Source organism: Cottoperca gobio, chromosome 21 (assembly GCF_900634415.1).
Source record: "Cottoperca gobio chromosome 21, fCotGob3.1, whole genome shotgun sequence".
Taxonomy (NCBI): Eukaryota; Metazoa; Chordata; class Actinopteri; order Perciformes; family Bovichtidae; genus Cottoperca; species Cottoperca gobio.
In genome coordinates this window covers 5,972,509-5,992,775 of record NC_041375.1, presented here as the reverse complement: position 1 = coordinate 5,992,775, position 20,267 = coordinate 5,972,509, and the positions used below count along the sequence as shown (strand labels likewise).

Sequence of the window (20,267 nt, the reverse complement as noted above, 5' to 3'; positions counted from 1 at the left end):
AACAACCTTTTCTATGTTTTTTGATTGAAAGTTTCAAATAAGTGGGGCTTTTTTATTAAAGCATTATTATGTAAGATCCGGTATTTTTACCATTTTAGCACTCCTACAGTTTCAGAGTGCACTTGTGCTGCCTCGCCCATTTTTTAATTTCAGGTTCGAACGCAATTGTGTTCGTTCCACCGGTTTAGCACTAGCAGTGTTGTAAACCATGAATTATATTAGGGAACATTTACAGCTACACATTTAATTTTGAATAATCAGATACTAGTGAATCGACAACTTTGCTAACGCAGCCAAATATCAAACAAGTGCAACAACACAAGACATATCAAACCAGCTAACATTACTAACCCGGTTTCGTTGCCCGCCCACCTGGTTCTTGTAAACCAAGCAATTCCCTGCTAGCATTTCCCTGCCCTGGGCCTGAAAACGCAGCTGTCCAACACTCCTCTGGTGCTCTGACCTCCTAGTTCTGGCAGCACAGCTAACTGAGCTAACGGCTAAATAGCTGCAGTTAGCGGTTAGCTTACTTTAGCATCAAGTAGCCTAAAGCATTATGTCTATCAGGAAACATTTTCTCGATAAAATATGATCCAGTTTCACCAAAACCAACTTTGTGACGTAAAGCCTCAGGCACCTCTCGCGGGAGATTATACGACCCTCTAAACAAAGTTATAGAGTGCACAACAGGAGTTTGGGGAGCAGAGTGGGACTGATAGCTACCATTCTCCCAATTACAAGTCAGTCAACACGATTGTAAGGTAAAATAGTTACATAATGTTGCTTTAAATTTAAAGACCAGACATTTAAACAACAGCAGATATGCTCTTTTAGTTAATGGAGAAAGCCTTTGTACTGTAGAGTGAGTATATCAATTTAAAAGAGTGCTGCATTATGGGTTATTTATTGTCTTAATGTTGCTAATCATTTCTATTTGTTCATCTACTACTGCTTGTACGCTACACTTAGTCAGTACAAAAATGGAACAGTGAGCAGTGGTGGAAGAAGTATACAGATCCTTTACTTAAAGGGCCTACGAAATTATATTTTGTCAGTGTTATTGGGCTTGGTATATGATAGAGGTTACATATCTATTGTGAAATGTGCCATATATATATTTTTAATATTGATGTAATAAATCACGATCATAACAGCATAAAAATGACTTCCGCTAACAACAATCGATCGCTGCGCCGAGAGCATCCACTTCGGCAATGTTCGGGCGATGACGTCACAAGTAGAATACAGCCGCCGCCAGTGTTCGTCTGCGTTGAAGCGTCCAGCAAAGACTGCTGTCAATTATTACGAGAAAGAACGGACAACAATCGATCGTCAAGGATAATTGTGAAGCGATGTGTTGTATGGGGATGTGGGGCCGTCTGCAAATCTAGCTTTCTGTGGCCAAAAGATGATCAAATGTCGCGTTTATGGACAAGACAAGTGCGTTGATGAAACCGATGATTTGTGGGCAGCACTTTGAGAGATCGTGTTTCAAACAAACTATTCTATACAAAAAGAATTTAAAACTGAACGCAGATGCTGTGCCTAGAATACTGCCGAGACCCCAGCCAGCACAAGCCAGCACTGCTGATTCAAACACGTCCGCCGGTGCAGAGTCCTCCACCAAAGAGACAACGAAATGTATTCGCCCAAAGGGAGAGAGCGAAGGTAAGCCGTGCTACTTGTTTGCTGTATTTATTGTTTTAAGCATAAAGCCATAATCGGTCTAGGCCGACTGTATGTAACGAGTTTACAGCAGGCCCAAGCCAATATCTGTGTTATTGTTTGTAGTATTAATAACTTTAGTTACTTTAATTAAGTATAGATTCAATGTTTACAACAGGCTTCCCCATTTTATTCTGTAGTTTGAATAAAAGCGTGAGTCTATTTAACTTTTAACTTACACCCTATTATTACATAGGTATTGAAACATTGGTGAATGAAGCCACTGACAGAACTGAGGATACCTATATGATCAGCGACCATCTATTGGACATCCTCACTGGGGAGGAAGCTGTGTATACACCAGTAAGTATACAGACTGTACATCATCTGTACATTACAGTTGTAGTACCAGTAGACCTGCACATGACGTGTTAAATATACAATCACCACATGCATGTACATAATTCATATATTTGTTTAATTTGATATCATTGCTCTCTCAATCAATTCAACCACATCTTTTATTATGAATGTTATTAGATATTTTCTTTACGCAGACATGTATAAACATGCAATAAGAGTTCAAGCTGGTTTGAAAGATTTATTAGTAAAGTTGTGTTTTGTACATTTCAGACATGTCAGAAAGAAATTGCTGTGCAGGACGGACTGCAAGTTCCAATCCAAGTTGGTTGTTCCAAAGGTCAGCGTCATAATATATATATATATATACACAATATATATACACATACATACATACATACATACATACATACATATATATTATATATAATGCTTGATTATAAAACATCTTGCATTTTTTGCAGAGTATGTTACTGAACTCTTGACCGAGACTGTACGCTTTGTGCCAAGACAATGTTGATGAGGAACCTTTGCAAGTCCCAGATCCACTCAGCAGTCAGGTGGAAGAACCAAACAAGAGGGATGCTGTTGTGATGTATAGAAGCAGATTCAATCACTGAACTGACATTGTGTTTTGTTATTGACTCTAATAAAGTGCTGATACTTGAACGACGTGTAGTTGTCAGATGGAAACGTAGCACAGATCTTTTGAATGGCACATGATGGCATTCTGTGGTTCTTACCAAGTATTCCCCAGCAGAATCTCACCAGCTGGACGTATGCCATATAGTGATACATTCTGTAACATACAAGATAATACATGTCAATGGTAATCACTTCAACCTTATTTGCTTATTTATCTATGTATTCTATAACTGTGCCAGAGTGACCATTCGACTCCCCATAAATACATCAAAGTTTCTGAGCTCTACACATTTGTGAACACAAGTAACTTACTCATTACGTGGCTGATCACCTGCTTGGTGTCTGTCCCTCTTCGAATACCTTTGGTAGGCTGTCTGCAACACCCAAACATCCAGACACTTTGATTTGAATCCTGATCTGTTATGCAGGTTATGTTTGCACCACGTCCCTCATATTCATTGAATTCCTCCATGACATCCTTTTCTTGGCAGCAGCGGCACTCTTCAATTGCTTCCATAATTGTACAGTTTTCACATGTACACCTAAATGTACAAACAAAGAATGGTAAGGACATGTACACAATATGCAATATCCAGAAAAAAGGCCAATATTAACGTTATATATAATATTAACATCTTAATTTCATACTATGTATATGCCTGTGTTTCACGACAGGCTCGTAAGCCGCTCATAAGCCTGTTATGGTCGTACGGAGGTCGGATCTACCTAGTAGCAACTTTTTACCCGTTTCACGTGAGTCTCGTAAAGTTACGACATCGTAACTTTCATGAACATCTGGTAAGTGTTCCGGCTACTATAGGCAGCCGTGAGACGGTCAGTAGGCAGACTATACTTTATAAACCAGCGCTGTCCTCCGGTCTGTTTGTTAGCTAATAGCTACTGCTTTATATACAGCCTCATAATATATATATATATATATATATATATATATATAAACTTCGAGAAAGAATCAAGTTATCAAGCTTTACAGACGTCGATGTGTCCAAGTGGAGAAATGATTTAATATTTAGCGATCGAGCAATTTGCGGACAACTAGTCCAGGTTCATAACAATTCAAGGAAACTAAGCTATCGACTCAATATAGAATAGCTATCGATCTATTTACGATCAAGGATAATATTACGTTTTATTATGATGTATTCACTATTTATTGAGAAGTTCTATGAACTATAGTCAAATGTATATACCTGTCTGTGTTCTGTTGCCGCACAGGATCTCAGCCAAATCCAGAATCACCGTCACCATCATCCGCATGTTCCCTCCCGTCTGTGTCTCCATCTTGAATACTGTGTCTCGAGCTGCTCTGTTTCCACCACGTTAAACTCGCCCGCATGATCTAAATCCACGACACCAGGCATCCTCTTCAATAAACTCCTCTTCTTGAAGGTGCAACGACTCTATTGACGACTCACTGTCACTCGATTCTGTCGAAATATCCGAGCCAGAGTCCGACATCGCCACGTCTGCCATGCTGCCGTGCTGTCTGTGTATTCAACTGGTGGACTGTGTTCTACTTGTGACGTCAGAACACGTTGTTGGGTGTTTCCGGTAGCGGCAATGTAAACATCTGTGGTCGACATACTAAATCATGATTTATTAAATACTGCGATCATTGTGTCATAAATAACACATCAATTTACACCACAAATAGCATTTACTATCATCAGTAGAAATTCATGTTTATCATTTCGTAGGCCCTAAATAAAAATACTTATATCACACTGTAAACAAATACTCTGTAACAAGTAAAGGTCCAGATTTGAAAATGTTTCTTAAGTAAAAGTATGTAAGTATAATCAGGAATAATTCCACTATTCGTTTGAGCTGTACTAAATATACTGTAGGGTAATTTAGTCTACATCAAATCATCCTATTTTACAAGTACTTCATATGTTTTGAATGCAAAAATATTCATTTGTAAAGTAACTTAAACTGTCAAATAAATGTAGTGGAGTAATATTTCCCTCTGAAGAGTAGAAATGGAAAGTGGCACGAAAATAAAATACCCAAATAAAGTTGTTCTTACTTACAGCAGTAGTAAATATATTTTTTTCAAGTGAGTCCAGTTTTCCACTGGTTGATTACAGAAGAGGAAATATGTAACCCTCCTAACAAGTGGAAAATGTCTCCTGACACAGTCACATGTCAAATGCCGAAGTATCACAGTGTCACTGCGTGTCATGTTCCAAGACGGCGAACCCACAGAGGAAGTCTCAGAAATGTTAAATGTCAGAGACAATATTTCTTTGCTCCCATCACTTTTTCCAAAAGTGTGCGCATGTGACTGGAAAAAACGAATCAAGCAGTAATGCATTATACTATACCTATGTTTGACCAACACAGTATGATTAATTTTTACAAGGGAAAAGGCTTCAGGGACGATAATTTATCAACAGGGTTTGCCAAATCTATCTCAAATAAATCTAATCTTGAACATGGCTGTGTTTTGATATCAGACTGACGATACAACTGACTACTACTACTAACAGCAAAAAAGGGGTGGATCAATAGTGAGTCTGAAAAAAAGGTTGTACAGGAAAACTAGAAAGATAGAATTGCAATGATCTTGCAGATCATTTCAAATGCAGCTCATTAAGGCAATATACGTTTGCCTTTAAGCAGCTATAGAGAGATGTCGTCATTCCTACAGCAATCTTGGAAACGGGGAGAATACTTCCTATGGTGCTTAATGTAGGGAGCTCAAAGTGGCTTCAAGCACCTTCCAAAGCACTTTCTCTAGCACATCAAAGGAGTCCTACTGAAACACGGACACGTTCGTGCCTCCAGGAGAAATCTGTTGCTATTTCTATGAACAATAAAAGCTTTGAGAGCTCATATTGTGTGCACGGGAAACAGACTGGGGACTACCCTGAAGGCTGCGTGAGTAGTGAAGCTTGTGTTTGGGCAGCAACAGGCCTGGTCCTGTAAAGCTCAGTACATAGAGCATAACACAAACTCTGCCAGGATTGGTGGTGTGATTATTGCTGCAGACGCCCAAGTGGAAAAACTTTGCACTCACATTAAAGATCATAAAATATCTTTCAGCCTACAGATCTCTGTGCAAGCCATTACTGTATGTATTTAACATGGTGCTGCTAAAAAAAGATTGCATCTGTGCTTTCTCCTTTGTTCTAACTCGTAGCACTGCAGGGACACCTATTTAATTATCTAAAAGACCCATGCATTTTTAATCAGAGCCTGCGATGGCAGGTGCTGAGGAAGGAGGGATGCAATGAGCAAGTCAATGGTGGCTCCACAACTCGATAGCGTTTGTAGACCCATTTGTTCCTGCCAAGCCAGATTTAACATTCTTCTCAACTTGCCTTCTCCCACCACTACCACTAACAAATGTATTTATCTTTCGTCTCGCTCTTTCAAACTTGAGACTTTGAACAGATAAGCAAAAGAAAATCCAACTTTCTGTCTGTCTTTTCATGGCTTTAACTGTCTTCCTTCTATCTATCAGCTGTATTTAATCAACTGACTTTTTCCAATATCAGCTCAGTGTGGGATATCTCCACGCTGTCTCTCTTTCTGCAATGGCATTATCTTTTCCTTGCAATATCTACGTTGAGCCTCTACCTGTTTCCCACTTGGTCTCGATAACAAAACAATAGTGAGAACCAGAAATCCCTCTCGCTTCAGTGATTCTGCCAAATCCACGCTCTGACATTTGCAAAGTCTGAGCGCTGCCGAACCAAACAATCCCGCTCAATGCCAATTAGAGTCTGTCTCGGCTGGTTCTCAGCCAATCAACTGGACAGCACCCTGATGGGGGCGTATATGATTAGCTGAACTGCAGGTTGGTGACAGAAATCAACCATGCCTTTGCAAGAAATCAAGCATGCATCTGTAGCAGCAAATGGTGTCCCAGTCCAGAAGGAGCATATGGCAAACAATGATGTGGGCATAAGTTTGCCATAAGTTGCACAAGCCTGTAGGGGAGATAGTACTAAGGCACCATCTGCCAATTTGATGAAGTCCCAATTACAAAACACTCAGTGAATTATTCATCACATCACTTGCAATAACAGCCACAAGATTCACAAGAATGGAGGTACGCAGACGAGTGATAGAAAATGTTCAAGGGTGGAAAAATCAAAGGCTTTCCATTCAAAGAGCAAAGACATGTTAGAATGCAATAAGATTAACATTTCTGTAACTGCCTAAAGTGAAACAGAAGCTCTGAACAACTGTGACTTCAATTAAAGATAATTCTAATGTCACATAAAATCTAACTACATATATTTATTCTCACACAATGGAAAAGTAGCAATTTGTGAGCAGCTGCTTATTTGTAAGTCAAAGCCTATGCAGCTGATACATTTTTTAAATGTTATATCAGGAGTTAAGTTGAGCTTCAACACCAGAAATGTGTTCTGTCAGCATAGTATTATTATTAAATAGTGTTCCTTTTGGGTGGTAAAACTAATTACTGACACATGTTGCAATGTAGACCAGTAGAATGTATCATCATAATGCTGGTCCCACAAAAGCCAGACCTATTTTAAAAATACGCAAACGAATTCTACGAGGAACAGAAGAAGGAGTAGAGAGAAAATCCACAGTGGGGTTCAGTCCCTGGCCAGGAAGGTTGTACAGTAAAAGGGGACAGATTTGAAAACATATAGGCAGTAAAACTTATGAGTTTCTGAAATGTTTCACATGAAGTCTATGAAGCTTCCCGGGGATATCTGCTTGTGAATTTTATACTAGCAACTGCCCAGGCTTATTTGCCCTGTTCAAGTACCAAATGATTTACTTGTTTCAGATCATATGATAACTGAGAACGTTCTGTTGGCGAGGAAGGAGGATAACAGATACTGAGCTCTACCCTCAATGCCCAGCCCATGCTTGAGGAGAATGGCACAGTTTCCTGAGTTGACTGTCAGGAGTAGGTCATTGTGCATTTTCTGGAAAGCTGATTCTGTACTGTTAGCTGTCTTGAAACCTGACTGAAAAGTGTCCATAACGTTATATTTTTCTAAATGAGGCAGCAATTGGGACAGGAGAACTTTTTCTTAGGACCTTGGAGAGGAAGGGCAACTTTGAGATGGGTCTGTAATTGCAGAGCTTTTCAGGGTCAAGGTTAGTTTTTTTCAGGAGGGGGTGGACCACGGCATGTTTGAGGGATGAAGGATCAGAACTAGAGGAAAAAGAGCTATTAATGATGGTGAGGATGATGGGACCGACTGCATCAAGGCACTCCACGAGTAGACGAGTGGGGACAATGTCAGGGGAGGCAGGTGGTCGGTCGACTTCATCTGCGAGACTGTCCCAAGGAGAGATGGGTTGGAACATATTACATTTTTGAAGCAAACTAGATCCAGGACTGTTGGGGGTGGGGGGGGAGAGGTATGTTGAAATCCATGAGAATGACTTAAGGAAAAACCTTGGGAAGTTACATCTTGAGGTTTTTGCTGCATGTTGGTAAGTTGTGTATCCAGTCCAGGTACCCAGATAACAATTTTAGATCAGATCTACTGTGTATTTTATGTTAATATGTGAATTGTTGCTTATTATTTTAATTTCAGCTGCTGCAAGAGCCAGTTAGACAGTGCAACCTATGTGAAATAAAAATTGTTATATAATACACACAAATTAAAATGATGCTTAATCATTCTTATACTGACATTATTTATTATCCCCTCGGGGAAAACTTGTATTGGGCACCATGTTACTGAAGATGATCTCTAATTAGAAGCCATGTGAGAACATACACAACATTAACACATTCAATGAACACAATGCATAAGTATATGAGCCTATAAAGACACATAAACATTCACACACTATACAATGCAAACCATTCACAAGTGGCATTAAAGACATCCCCTCAGACCAACAACACATTATCTTTTGGTTTAATGTAGCTCGATTACCTACAATATAGTGTCTTAGCTTAAACTAAGTAATCCTTTATGGTTTACCAGAAGGATAAAAGCTACTAACTGCTCATACAACAGTTTTCACATATACAGCAGTTTTCACATTTCCCAAACGACCCACCGCCTGCCACTCATTCATATTGGCTACAGTAGGTTTTCCCCACGAAAGACATAATGTACATAGATGCGATGTTCATGTTATTGGCTTCTGAATGATGCACATCTGCCGGATAATCTTATTGTTTTCTACAGGGTTTTATTTTATTATCAAAATGCATTGAACACATGCATTTTAAAACCTCCATATTGCAGTCTAAGCATTACTGTGATATTGTGTTATCTCATTGCAAAATCATGAATTCAAGACACACATATTCCCTATCTATACTATTACACACTTGGGATGTGTGGGAGAAGTGGTTTTTTTTAGAGCGTGCTGTTTTCTCAAAAGGCAATGTTATTTGTTGCCAGAAAATCTGAAAAAAAAACCTTTAGCAAGTCAATAATTACCCATAAGACCACAATGCAGGTGCTGTTACCACATGGAAATAATAACCTGTTTTCTGCACATCGCAGGTTGGCAATTTGCTATTTTTTTCAGCCTGAGTTGCCAATATTTCTAAACGCATCTTCAACATCCCACATATAATGAAGCTGTAAATTGTCAAACATTGAATGGATCTTCAAGGACTCTTGTTTGTGTCTTAGCCTCCTGTCTTTTGATGTGGATGCGATTACCCAGCTGAATCAATGGGACAGACAGACAGCGAGAGCAAGTGGCTCATTCCCCGTCTGTTCAAATGTCGCCCTCGACTCATGGTACTGTAGATGCACTCTTGATGAGATGAGACGATCGATACAGCGGTCGTTTATCGTTCAGACAATACAAATGAGAATAAAGGGAACATTTCCTCTGCTGGCAATCCGTGAACTTTACCAAAACTGAAAGTTTAGTTTGTAAGCATGCTTTCCGAAAAGGGATTAACACATGAGGGGCAAAATATTACACAGGAAAGACGCCCAAGGTTCAAATTGACAAGAAGATGCATCAGCTCAAGCTGAGAATGTTGCAACCTATACTATGTATCTGCTTCATAAACGTACAGAGACCAGAAAGAAAACAACAGAAAGAACTGGAGTTTCTGGTGAGTTCTGAGCTCAGCCTGAACTGAAGACAAACACACAGGAGCAGACAGTATGACATCGTAGGAAATCTAAGAAACAGTGTGTTCAGCTACACATTTACATTCTATTTGGGATATTTAAATATTCCCCTTGCTCAGAAACCCAGATATTCCCATATCCTACAGCTCGGTATGCATTTACAAATATCACATTAAAATGTAAATGGTAAAATGTTGATTTCATCTCTATGGTTCAATGTTCACAGTCGGACAGTTTATACCACCTATATAATCTTTGACTCACACAATTTGATACATAGAACCATGTTTTCATCTTCATCCAGCTGCATCATTTATATATGTAAATGCTGTAAAACTGTAAAAGAAGGAACCTGTTTGCAATGTTTTGCATTTTTCCTGCTATTTTACTCTGTTGAATCTTGTTCATGTTCATTTGTCTAAAGGTCTCGGTGTGCAGAGATTGGTGGGCAAAATTGCTGAAAACGTGAAGATATCATGGTGTACTGGAGAAAAATTGCGCAACCTGTTCTTATTTTGATGGACTTGCATTGAACCTGACATCTCTGCACCTGCAGGTTCAGAGTTAGAAATGATCTGGCTGAAAGTAAACAATCCAAACACATAATCCAAATACACGCAGCCCTGACAACAGATATCTCTATCTTCAACCTCTACTACACTTATTCTAAGTGGAGGAATCTCAACGGCAATAACAATCAACGCCAAGCAGTTAAAAACAAGACGCCCATCGTCCACTCCCGCCATGTCTGAACTGGCACGGAGTGAAGACAAAGTGATCACTCTTTCATCATGTGTTTTATTAAAGCACTACCTTAACAAGTTCAGACTTAGTTCACTTTTCTTTTATTCCCTCAACCTTAAATACACTCCACTGACATTAGTTGCTCTGGTTGAGTGCAAGGCTTACAGTTAGTGTCCACACCTTCTCATCATGAGAGGTAAGCTTCTTTCGCTCTATGATATCAGGATGTTGGGCTGAATATTTAGTAGCTTTTTCACAAATGTTGACATTTTCTCCATCATTTCTTACACTACTTGCAAATCATATTTAAAATAAAATGACACAATAAAACAAGCAACTGAACACCATCAAATATCTCAAGCCATATTTCCATTTTTGGCATCTGGACATTGCTCATTTCCAAGTGACGTACGATAGTGGTTATCTCCCACAAGTTCAGTATCCTGTTAAATGCATCACTTCCTGAAACTCTGACCCTTAAATAAAACCTACAATTATGGTCAGTACGACTCACACAGGAAACGCCAGAATAGCCTTATCCATCTGCAGAATGCCGATGCAAAAACTTTCCAGGCTTTACAAAAGATACCACTATCTTTTCAAACAAAACAAACTGAGTGAGTCATGAAGTTCTGCATCCCTAATTAGTGTCCTTGTTGGTGTCATTCAACCCCTGTGCAACTTCCGAACCATTTACTCTATTATGTGTCAACATTCAGGAGATTAAAGCTCCCAGTAAGCTACAGAGAGACGGTAATAATGTTTCCCCAGCTGACTCCTTTGTCCACACACTTCCCTGACAGATACAGCACGCTGGGCACACAGACAGACGGAGGAACATTTGAACAAAAAGCTTATTTTGGTCTGTTTTTCCTACTGGAGTAATTAAGCAAGTATACAGGAACCAAATGAGCCAATTTTTTAGCCAGCCAACACAAAACAGCAGTTAAAGTTTCTCAAAGTAAGCGCAAAGGAATAGCACCAAGTCAAGAGGGGCGAGGGTGTTGAAAAGTTACTACTTTAGTTACAGTACTTTCAGCAGCCCAATCTGTGTTGGAACTGGATTATTATACCAAAACAAGTCAAAAGGGAAAAGACAGAAAGTGACCACTAAATGTCTTCAACCTGTAACCATGTGCATCCACTAGTGTAGTGTGTGGCCAGTATTTAAGAAAACGTTGTAAAAAATTCATTTAAATGTCTGAATTCTGTGTGTCAATTTTCTGGACTATATAGTGCCCTGGTTTCCCATTGAAACAAAAAGTAGTGTGTCCACTGCAGGTTCATCACAGAATTGTTGTTTCAACTTTGCTTTTAGAATAACGTAACCTGTAGGCCTACAATGAATGATTTTCCTAACTATTTATTTTTTATAATCAATTGAGCTTTTGGTTTATTTTATCAATCAATAAATAGTTAAGTCTATAAAATGTCAGATAAATAGTGACGTAGTCTAAAGAAGGCCTTGTTTTGAGCAACCAACAATGAAAAACCCAAAAGATATTCAAATTACAAAAACAGCAAATCCTCACATTAGAGAAGGTGGAGAGTGTTTCGTGCATTTTCACTTGATACTAACTAAATCATTATCAAAATTCTTGCTGATTAAAACTTTGCTGATAGCCCAACTGATTAGTCCTGTTACGTTGCTGGGCGATGGTACAAAGTGATGATGATTCATAGGTGGCCAAAATGTCTATTTATTGCTCACTTAAGAGTAACCTAACAAGTGTTTTTATGAGGGAATATTTAATGATTCAATGAGTTTTCTTGAGAATGAAGGAGCTGTTTAAAATACTTCTGACAAGATTTGGCAAACGTTTAATATACCAACTCATAAAATACCAGCTCATCATTATTTTTTTACAACTCACTTTGCGAATGTGCTGTATTTGGCAAATACTACTGTGCTGTGATGGTGGCCATCTACATCACTGGTCGATCAGTGCTACTTGGAAATCAAAAAAGAACTCAGAGGTACCAGAACTAATTGAATTTGCAATTAGCTCTGGCGATGTCAGGCTAGTGAATAACACCCCAGCTCACTAAAACACCCACATTTCAATACAGAGTACTTGATGTGTACCTATGAGCGTACTACTAATGGAATGTACTCATGGAAATGTTGAATGTTTTCTATATTCTGAGACTCCCCATGCAGATAAATAACAACCATTGGTTGTTGCGCACCAACATGATTCCAACACTACACCATAAAACTAATTTGTATCCGTTTGGTCACTATCAGCCAATAGCCCGTGAGCTGTCCTATCTTCTCCTGCCAGTGAGCAAATAAGATGGCAGAGAGATTTCTCGGTAGTCAGATTTGGAAATGAGTCTGCTCTCGCACTAACCTCACTTATGAGAAAAGAAAAAAGAAAGAAAAAGCTAAACATCTTGTCAGGTTAGAGGAGAAATGACCAAGAAGACAGTAACTTCTTTCTAAATTTAGAGCTGAGAAAGTATACTTAGCCAATTTTTACAGGGGACAGTGCACAGGACTCACAGATTAACCTTGTGGCTCTTGCTCCTCCGAGCGCATTTATCATCTCCACTGCTGTGTCAACCTCGAGAGGACAGGCATTTGCTCACTCAGGAATACATATCTTCACCAAATTGCATCGTCATCAACCTTTTGTCTGGAAGTATAGGACTAGTGATTCAAAGGTGCGATACTCAAAACCAATATCCCTAGAGCAAAGTCTTTCGGTTGAGCATCTGTGTTCTACTTATGATAAATCACACGTGGAAATGCTGTGTCTATTGTTTACTGTATATATTTCAGATAAGTAATTGGAGTTGACTAACTCAGCATTCATATTCTTGTCTTGGTTTCATCACACCCATTCACGCCCAGAAAAAAACATTCAACGAGCACTTTAAACTAGCATTACTGATGTCCTGTTACGCAACAAGGTGTCCTATATTTTTTATTCCACAAGATGATTCAGCAACGTCTTTTGAACTCTACAGTCTGTGGCACGCAAGGCGTTGTTTAAATCGTCAAAAATCACATGTTCCCAGTCAATAAGATTACATAATGTGAGCGTTATAATGAGATCATGACTCGCTGTGGGGCATCCTTATTCATCTGTGTATTCATACACATTACCAGTGCATGTATTATACATCCACGACATGGGAATATACAATGTACACTCACTGTAATGTATTGAGACATTAAGAGGCAAAGACAGAGGCAACAAACACATGATAACTAGACGACCAGTGTTCTAGCTGGAGGCTTTGAGGCGGGCATGAATCCTTTGCCTCTGAGAAGAACACTCAGCTACAGCTGTGCTGTGTCGGGAGCAAGGGAATGTCAATGCTAGGCCACATGCACAATGAGATTCTTTCCATTTCAAAACAACGTCACATACTGAGACTCTTGGTGACCTACAAGGCTCTTTGAGGGTTTTTACTATTGAGTACAAAATGTGCTTTGTTGCAGCAAAGGTTAGATGTTTCTTGCTGTTATTATAGAAGGAAAATTATCATAGAAGGCAAGTCCAAGTCAAGTCTCAAGTCCTTAGAGAGAAAGTCCAAGTCATGTGTCAGGTCTTTATAGGACATCAAGGTTGTCCCGATACCATCATTTTAAACTGGGAAACAATACTATTAGAAGTCATGTCGCAGATTATTTGAAGCCAAGTCCTAGTCAAGTCTCAAGTATTTATGGAGCAAGTCCAAGTTATGTCTCACGTCTTTAGAGGACAGTAAGGTTGTAATGTAATGTAATGTTTCCCCAGCTGACTCCTTTGTCCACACACTTCCCTGACAGATACAGCACACTGGGCACACAGACAGACGGAGGAACATTTGAACAAAAAGCTTATTTTGGTCTGTTTTTCCTACTGGAGTAATTAAGCAAGTATACAGGAACCAAATGAGCCAATTTTTTAGCCAGCCAACACAAAACAGCAGTTAAAGTTTCTCAAAGTAAGCGCAAAGGAATAGCACCAAGTCAAGAGGGGCGAGGGTGTTGAAAAGTTACTACTTTAGTTACAGTACTTTCAGCAGCCCAATCTGTGTTGGAACTGGATTATTATACCAAAACAAGTCCAAAGGGAAAAGACAGAAAGTGACAAGGCAAGTCCAAGTCAAGTCTCAAGTCCTTAGAGAGAAAGTCCAAGTCATGTGTCAGGTCTTTATAGGACATCAAGGTTGTCCCGATACCATCATTTTAAACTGGGAAACAATACTATTAGAAGTCATGTCGCAGATTATTTGAAGCCAAGTCCTAGTCAAGTCTCAAGTATTTATGGAGCAAGTCCAAGTTATGTCTCACGTCTTTAGAGGACAGTAAGGTTGTCACAAAACTAGAAATGACTTGGATACTACACTAGTATAAAAAAACTAAACTGGATACCTCTTTTGGTGCCACGGCAAAATAAATAAAACGCTTTGGCACACAAAATAGGATATATGTTATATGTTATATATGTTATGTTATAAACCAGCACACAGTGGTTGTGCAAACAAGTCTCTGAACACATACCAACACATTTGTAACAGTTGTTTTGAATATTCATAATAAAACTGGCTGTTAAATAACTTACATTTTTTTCCAAACTGTTACTGGACCTTCTCTCACTCCTCACCCAAACACATGCTCGAGGTTACTGGACAGACACAATCCAACTGAAAATGAATTGCAGTATATCCCACTCTATCTAACATGTGTTACTTCCCCAGAAGAAAACTGTGTGTACAACAACACAGTTATTTATTTTGGACTTGGACTTCAGACTCGATGTTACAAATTGCAAGCTTTATGTGTTCTTCACTCTCGCTGAAGAACTGTAGAGCCGCTGCCTCCAGTCATGTGCTGGGATTGTTGCCATAACAGCCACAGGCCTAGCACCAGCTGATTTACTTCCCCATTGTTTCATCCGTGCAGCCTCGGGTTCAAAGTCTGATTATAGAGATGTTTTTTTATTTTTAGCTTTGGTACTATCAAATGTATTCATTTACAGAGATTGCATTGTTTTAAACACGTGTCATAGAAAAACTATAAAGTGCCAATAGTTTTGAGAAACTTAAAGGACAGGTCACGTATCAAGTCTTAAGAGAGCGACTTAAAATGTTAACGCAGCCTGGTCACACTCATATTTTGATGTTGAAACCACTTTGTATTCACAGTGTTATTCATCAGTATTAATAGTTTGCGTACTCCAGTACTTGAGTGCTGTCCATTCTCTTGTCTGAATTTGGAGTTTTATTTTTGTGCAACATGCGCCAAGATGCATCTACATTAAATTTTGTATTTGTTCCCAGTATTTGTGGGTCACCAAGTCAAGTCTCGTCATCTTATTGCATTCAAGTCTCAAATCAAGTCGAGTCTCACAGCAGACGAGTTCCAAGTTCTCCATTTTTTCCGATTCCAGTCCGACTCATGTCCAAGTCTCAAGTGTACAGCTGGGATTAAATGTAAACACTTAACACCTGGGGACAACAAAGATTGAAGTCGGCACTCATAACGAAAACAACTAAGAAATAATTCAGTGAGTTATTATGACAAGAAATAGAAATATAAGAAATAAGAATCAAACTGGGAAAACAAATCAAACAAGTCAAACAACACGCACTGGAGGCAGAGGCTGAACTCAAACAGAGTGTGAGTCCAAATCAAGAACAGACAGAGAGCAATACATTTTAACAAAACCAAAATGTTCTCATTTAAAAAGAGCTAAAGGCCTGCATACTGGTAAGTGCACAAAACATTAGCTAACACCTAATTGGCAGGTCAGAGAAGTGTCTACACTTTCCAGTTATAGGTGTATTCATCTAATGGACTCAAAATAGTTTTTAGTGACAATTTAGGTGAGCGCTCGTCTGAGGTCTACTCCTTATGGCAAACGCTAATTAAGATGGCACATGCTACACAGTTTCCTCTCAGTCTATGGCCTGTGGCTCCCTAATAAAAGGACCACTTCAAACAGCAAGTGAGCATCTAATTAAATTTCTCCACAAATTAATGAGACGCAGTGTTTACTCCTCCGTTAGACGATTAGGGAAGCTACTAAGACGCACCAATGATACTGATGTTGAGTTTTGAAAGGGGCTCAGTGAGTCCCTTATTGTGTTACCTCTCAATAGCACCTAAATGATATGCAAATAGCAAAAGCTAATGTTCCTCTCTGAACAAAACCTTGTTGAAGGCCCCTGTAATGTCAGTGGCTCACTTTGTCTCTGTGTATTTACCTTTGGCTTGTATTCTCATATCTCTGATGGATGCAAAGTATAATTGCCAAATGGTAATGTGATTTTTTTTAATACTACCTGGAGGCTAATTTTTTGTTTTGGAATATTTTAACACTCATTATATTTGTTCTTATGTGCTTTAAGGTTAAAATGCCTAACGTGTGTCGTTTGCTAATGTTAACCATCAATACATGTCAGCTGATGGCTTGTGGGGAACGGGAGCGTCTTAATTGCAAAATATGTAAAATGCTTGCTGAAGGAAAGGCTATGAGAATATTCATCCTGTAATGAATAAAGCTCAAATGTATTTAAATTCAAACATATTTAGATGAGATACAATGAATTATGCAAAACATGTTCTTGCTTTTTATAATGCAATAGCGTTATGCTGTAGAACCATTTAATATTTATCATTATTTCAAGGTACAGTAAAATCTATGTGCAAAATCATTCACTGTTTCATCTAAAGATAAGAATCCCCTGTCCAGGTGTCTGATGGAACTAAACTGTACGGACAAGACAATCTATAGCAACACTCTAGTTGTCACAATCAGATTTTGAGAAAGTTGACCTTTTGGTATACATATCAAAAAGTTCTTTAAGATACATAAGTGATACTCAACGTACAACCCGATAGCTGCCGGGCAGCCCACAGAACATTCTCTATTTCACAATGAAGATACATTGATTCACGATGGGATTTTCTTTGCACTTTTAATGTAAATAAGGTGCCAGAGTGCTTAAAAAAATACATCACAATGTATAGTTTAGGTTCATCGTTCCAACATTTGAGTGATAAAAGAGGTTCCAGTTATGTTTAGTAGAAACTCTTTCAACTGTAACCAAAGCCTTTACAACTAAAATGCAGTTGCAGATATCACATGAACTTTTTTTTCTTCCTTTTATTACTTTCATATAAAGTTGTAATTAATGAGCTACACTATAAATACAGAAATGCCAAACAAGGTTTAAAGGCAATCCCAGAACCCAGGGGCAAGGGGCTATATGTCTGGGGTTCTGGTGCAGCCGGCGGATATCCGGGCCAAGACCTCCTCCGTGCTTATTGTTTACAGTCCGATTAGCAACTTGAGACGCAAAATGAAGTTGGAGTTGAGAGACGATCAAGATTCAGAATTTACTAACTTGTGAATAAAGGATAAGGTTCTTTTAGAATTCATTTTACAGTTACAGTTTACAGTAATGGTATCTTGTCAAAACAGAGGTCCTGATCATTGGCTCTGAACACATTTCCAACACAAAATACAGCCTCTTCTTGGCAATCATAACGTGTTATTTTTGACTGAGCCAGAAGCAAAAGAAGAAATGAGTTGCGTTGGTATCAGCTGAATATTATCTTCAAATTTAGATCTTATATTTTACTTATTAGCAAAGATAATTATGCAAGCTTTTATATCTCGCCACCTCGATTATTGCAATGACGTGTTTATAGGATGAGCAGTCGAGCAATAGACGTGTCCAGATTTGTTCAAAATCCAGCAGCCAAACTTGTGACCAGAACAAAGTGTTTCTAACACATCACACTAAATGTGCCTTCACTGCACTGGCTCCAGTCTCTTAGATGTCACTTTAAAGTAATATTAAACACATATAGGGCTCGGCTTGCTCTGGGGTTGGAGTATATCACTGTGACAATTATTTAGTGGTGTTTGGATTAATAGTGTAGTATTCCATGAGTAATGGTTGGTTTCTGGGCCAGAATATGACATAAATGGGATATGTTGTCTGTTTTGTGCACAAGCTGCAGCCCAGTTCAGGAATGATCAACAGCTTAACAGTCTTATGATGGAGCAATATCTGAGTGTGTTACATGTTATTAGATTAGATATTAGATTGATGGTCAATGAGCCACTGTTAAAGGTGTTTTTTTTGTCAAAATAAATGAAACAAAATAAATCTGCATTTTTGTTTAGTTTTCCCTGTTATATAACATTAAACTTTGACCCCAAACACCGAGGTACATACCAAAATATAAATGTTCCTTTCATACAGGGAAATGATGCATACAACCAGCTGTACGTGTATGTCACTGAAAGAAAAGAAAAGAAAAAGGCAGACATTGACATGAAAGGAATCCAGTGTAGTTCAGCACCGAAGCACTCCGCTGCCTTCTGCCGTATCTGACCTACAGTACCCCACGTGGTACCTCTCTGGACTGTCCTCTCGACTTCACGAATGAAAGTTAAGCAGTTATAACGACAGAGCAGGCCAGCTTAGTATTTGATCTCAGGGATGGAGGAGTAGCAGAGGAGTAATACAGTTTATCTTCCACTTTGAACCAGCCATACCAACAACCTGACCTTCTTCAGATTGTTGAATACCTGACAACCAGTCCCAACAGCCTCATTACCGCACGCGAGGCTGTTGTTGCAACATGACATGACAGGGGGAGGTGGCAGGCGGCTTAGGTGTGGGTCTTAGCCGGTCTGAGAAGTGCTGCTGGTGTGGACTTTGGCCCTGGCTGACGCCACACATCTCTCCCCTCACTAATACGGACTTTTAAAGGCCTCCAACACAACAAAACAAACTCAGTAGTGCGTCAACTGTGGTGTTGATACGGAGCGGGATTTCATCCACAGCATTGTTTGGAATATGGATCGTGTTTTATAACTGTGTGTGTTATAGTACACATAATGATTTAACACTCCTTGAGAAAACATAATGCAGTGGAGCATTTTTTATTTTACACGTTTTAGAAAGTTTAACGAGTGATTGTGAGGCGAACATATTCCGTTTGGAAATAAGTTTGCGCTTTCATTTTGAAAGTCAAATATCACAGCAAAAACAATAAATATTACAGCGATAATAATACGCACTACAAGGAAAAACACTGCATACAAAGTCCAAACAAGAACAAAGCCAGGGCATAAAATAGTGTGAATGTGTAGCCTACAAACTTCCGACACAGTTACACTTTACGCACGACTTTCGTGACTAAAACGTTCTCTTGCGCTGTCTGACAACCGTTCCGGCAAACTGGGAACACGCTAAACACAGTTAAAATAATAATCGGCAAATACATATCTTTTTTTCAATCATCTTACCTTCTCCATGTCTTCTGCAGGACCCAAAACGGGCGACACAAGAGACCAAAACGGCGCACAAAATCCACCACTTGTTGGATAGAGCCATGCTGCTGAACAGGGGGCTGGTCCGCGATGAATGTAAAGTTAGAGGAAAACTTCATCAAGTTGTAGGCTGAATATGTGAGTGCGCGTGTGGGTGCGTACTTCCGTTTGATAACACTATTTGAGTCTGCAGACACAATGAAAGTGAAATCCCCACGAATTTCCTGGAAGGACACTCACTTGAGGATATCAAATATTCCACTTGATTTATAACATTTACCGAGGAATTTAATTATCATTATTATTATTATTATTATTTTACTATTGTTATCATATTATCCGTCTTCATATCTGATGAGTTTTGCCATATAAGGAGTATGACGTAAATGCTTTATTATAGTACAGGGTTATGGACAACCTGTGTAAAGGGTTTGTTAAAGTAGCAGAAAACGTGCTGTTGTGCACACACAGTCTCTCTCTCTCTCTCTCT

General features: G+C 39.0%; 1 protein-coding gene across 1 annotated transcript in view; it reads right to left on the bottom strand.

Moving 5' to 3' along the window:
- tfpia (tissue factor pathway inhibitor a) overlaps nt 1–19,884 on the bottom strand; it is a 45,222-nt gene extending 25,338 nt beyond the window's left edge. The window contains exon 1 of the mRNA XM_029458772.1: nt 19,754–19,884. Within this exon, the coding sequence (XP_029314632.1) occupies nt 19,754–19,841 (88 nt within the window). The 5' untranslated portion in view covers nt 19,842–19,884. The remainder of the gene's footprint in view (nt 1–19,753) is intronic.
- Between the last annotated feature and the right edge of the window lie 383 nt (nt 19,885–20,267).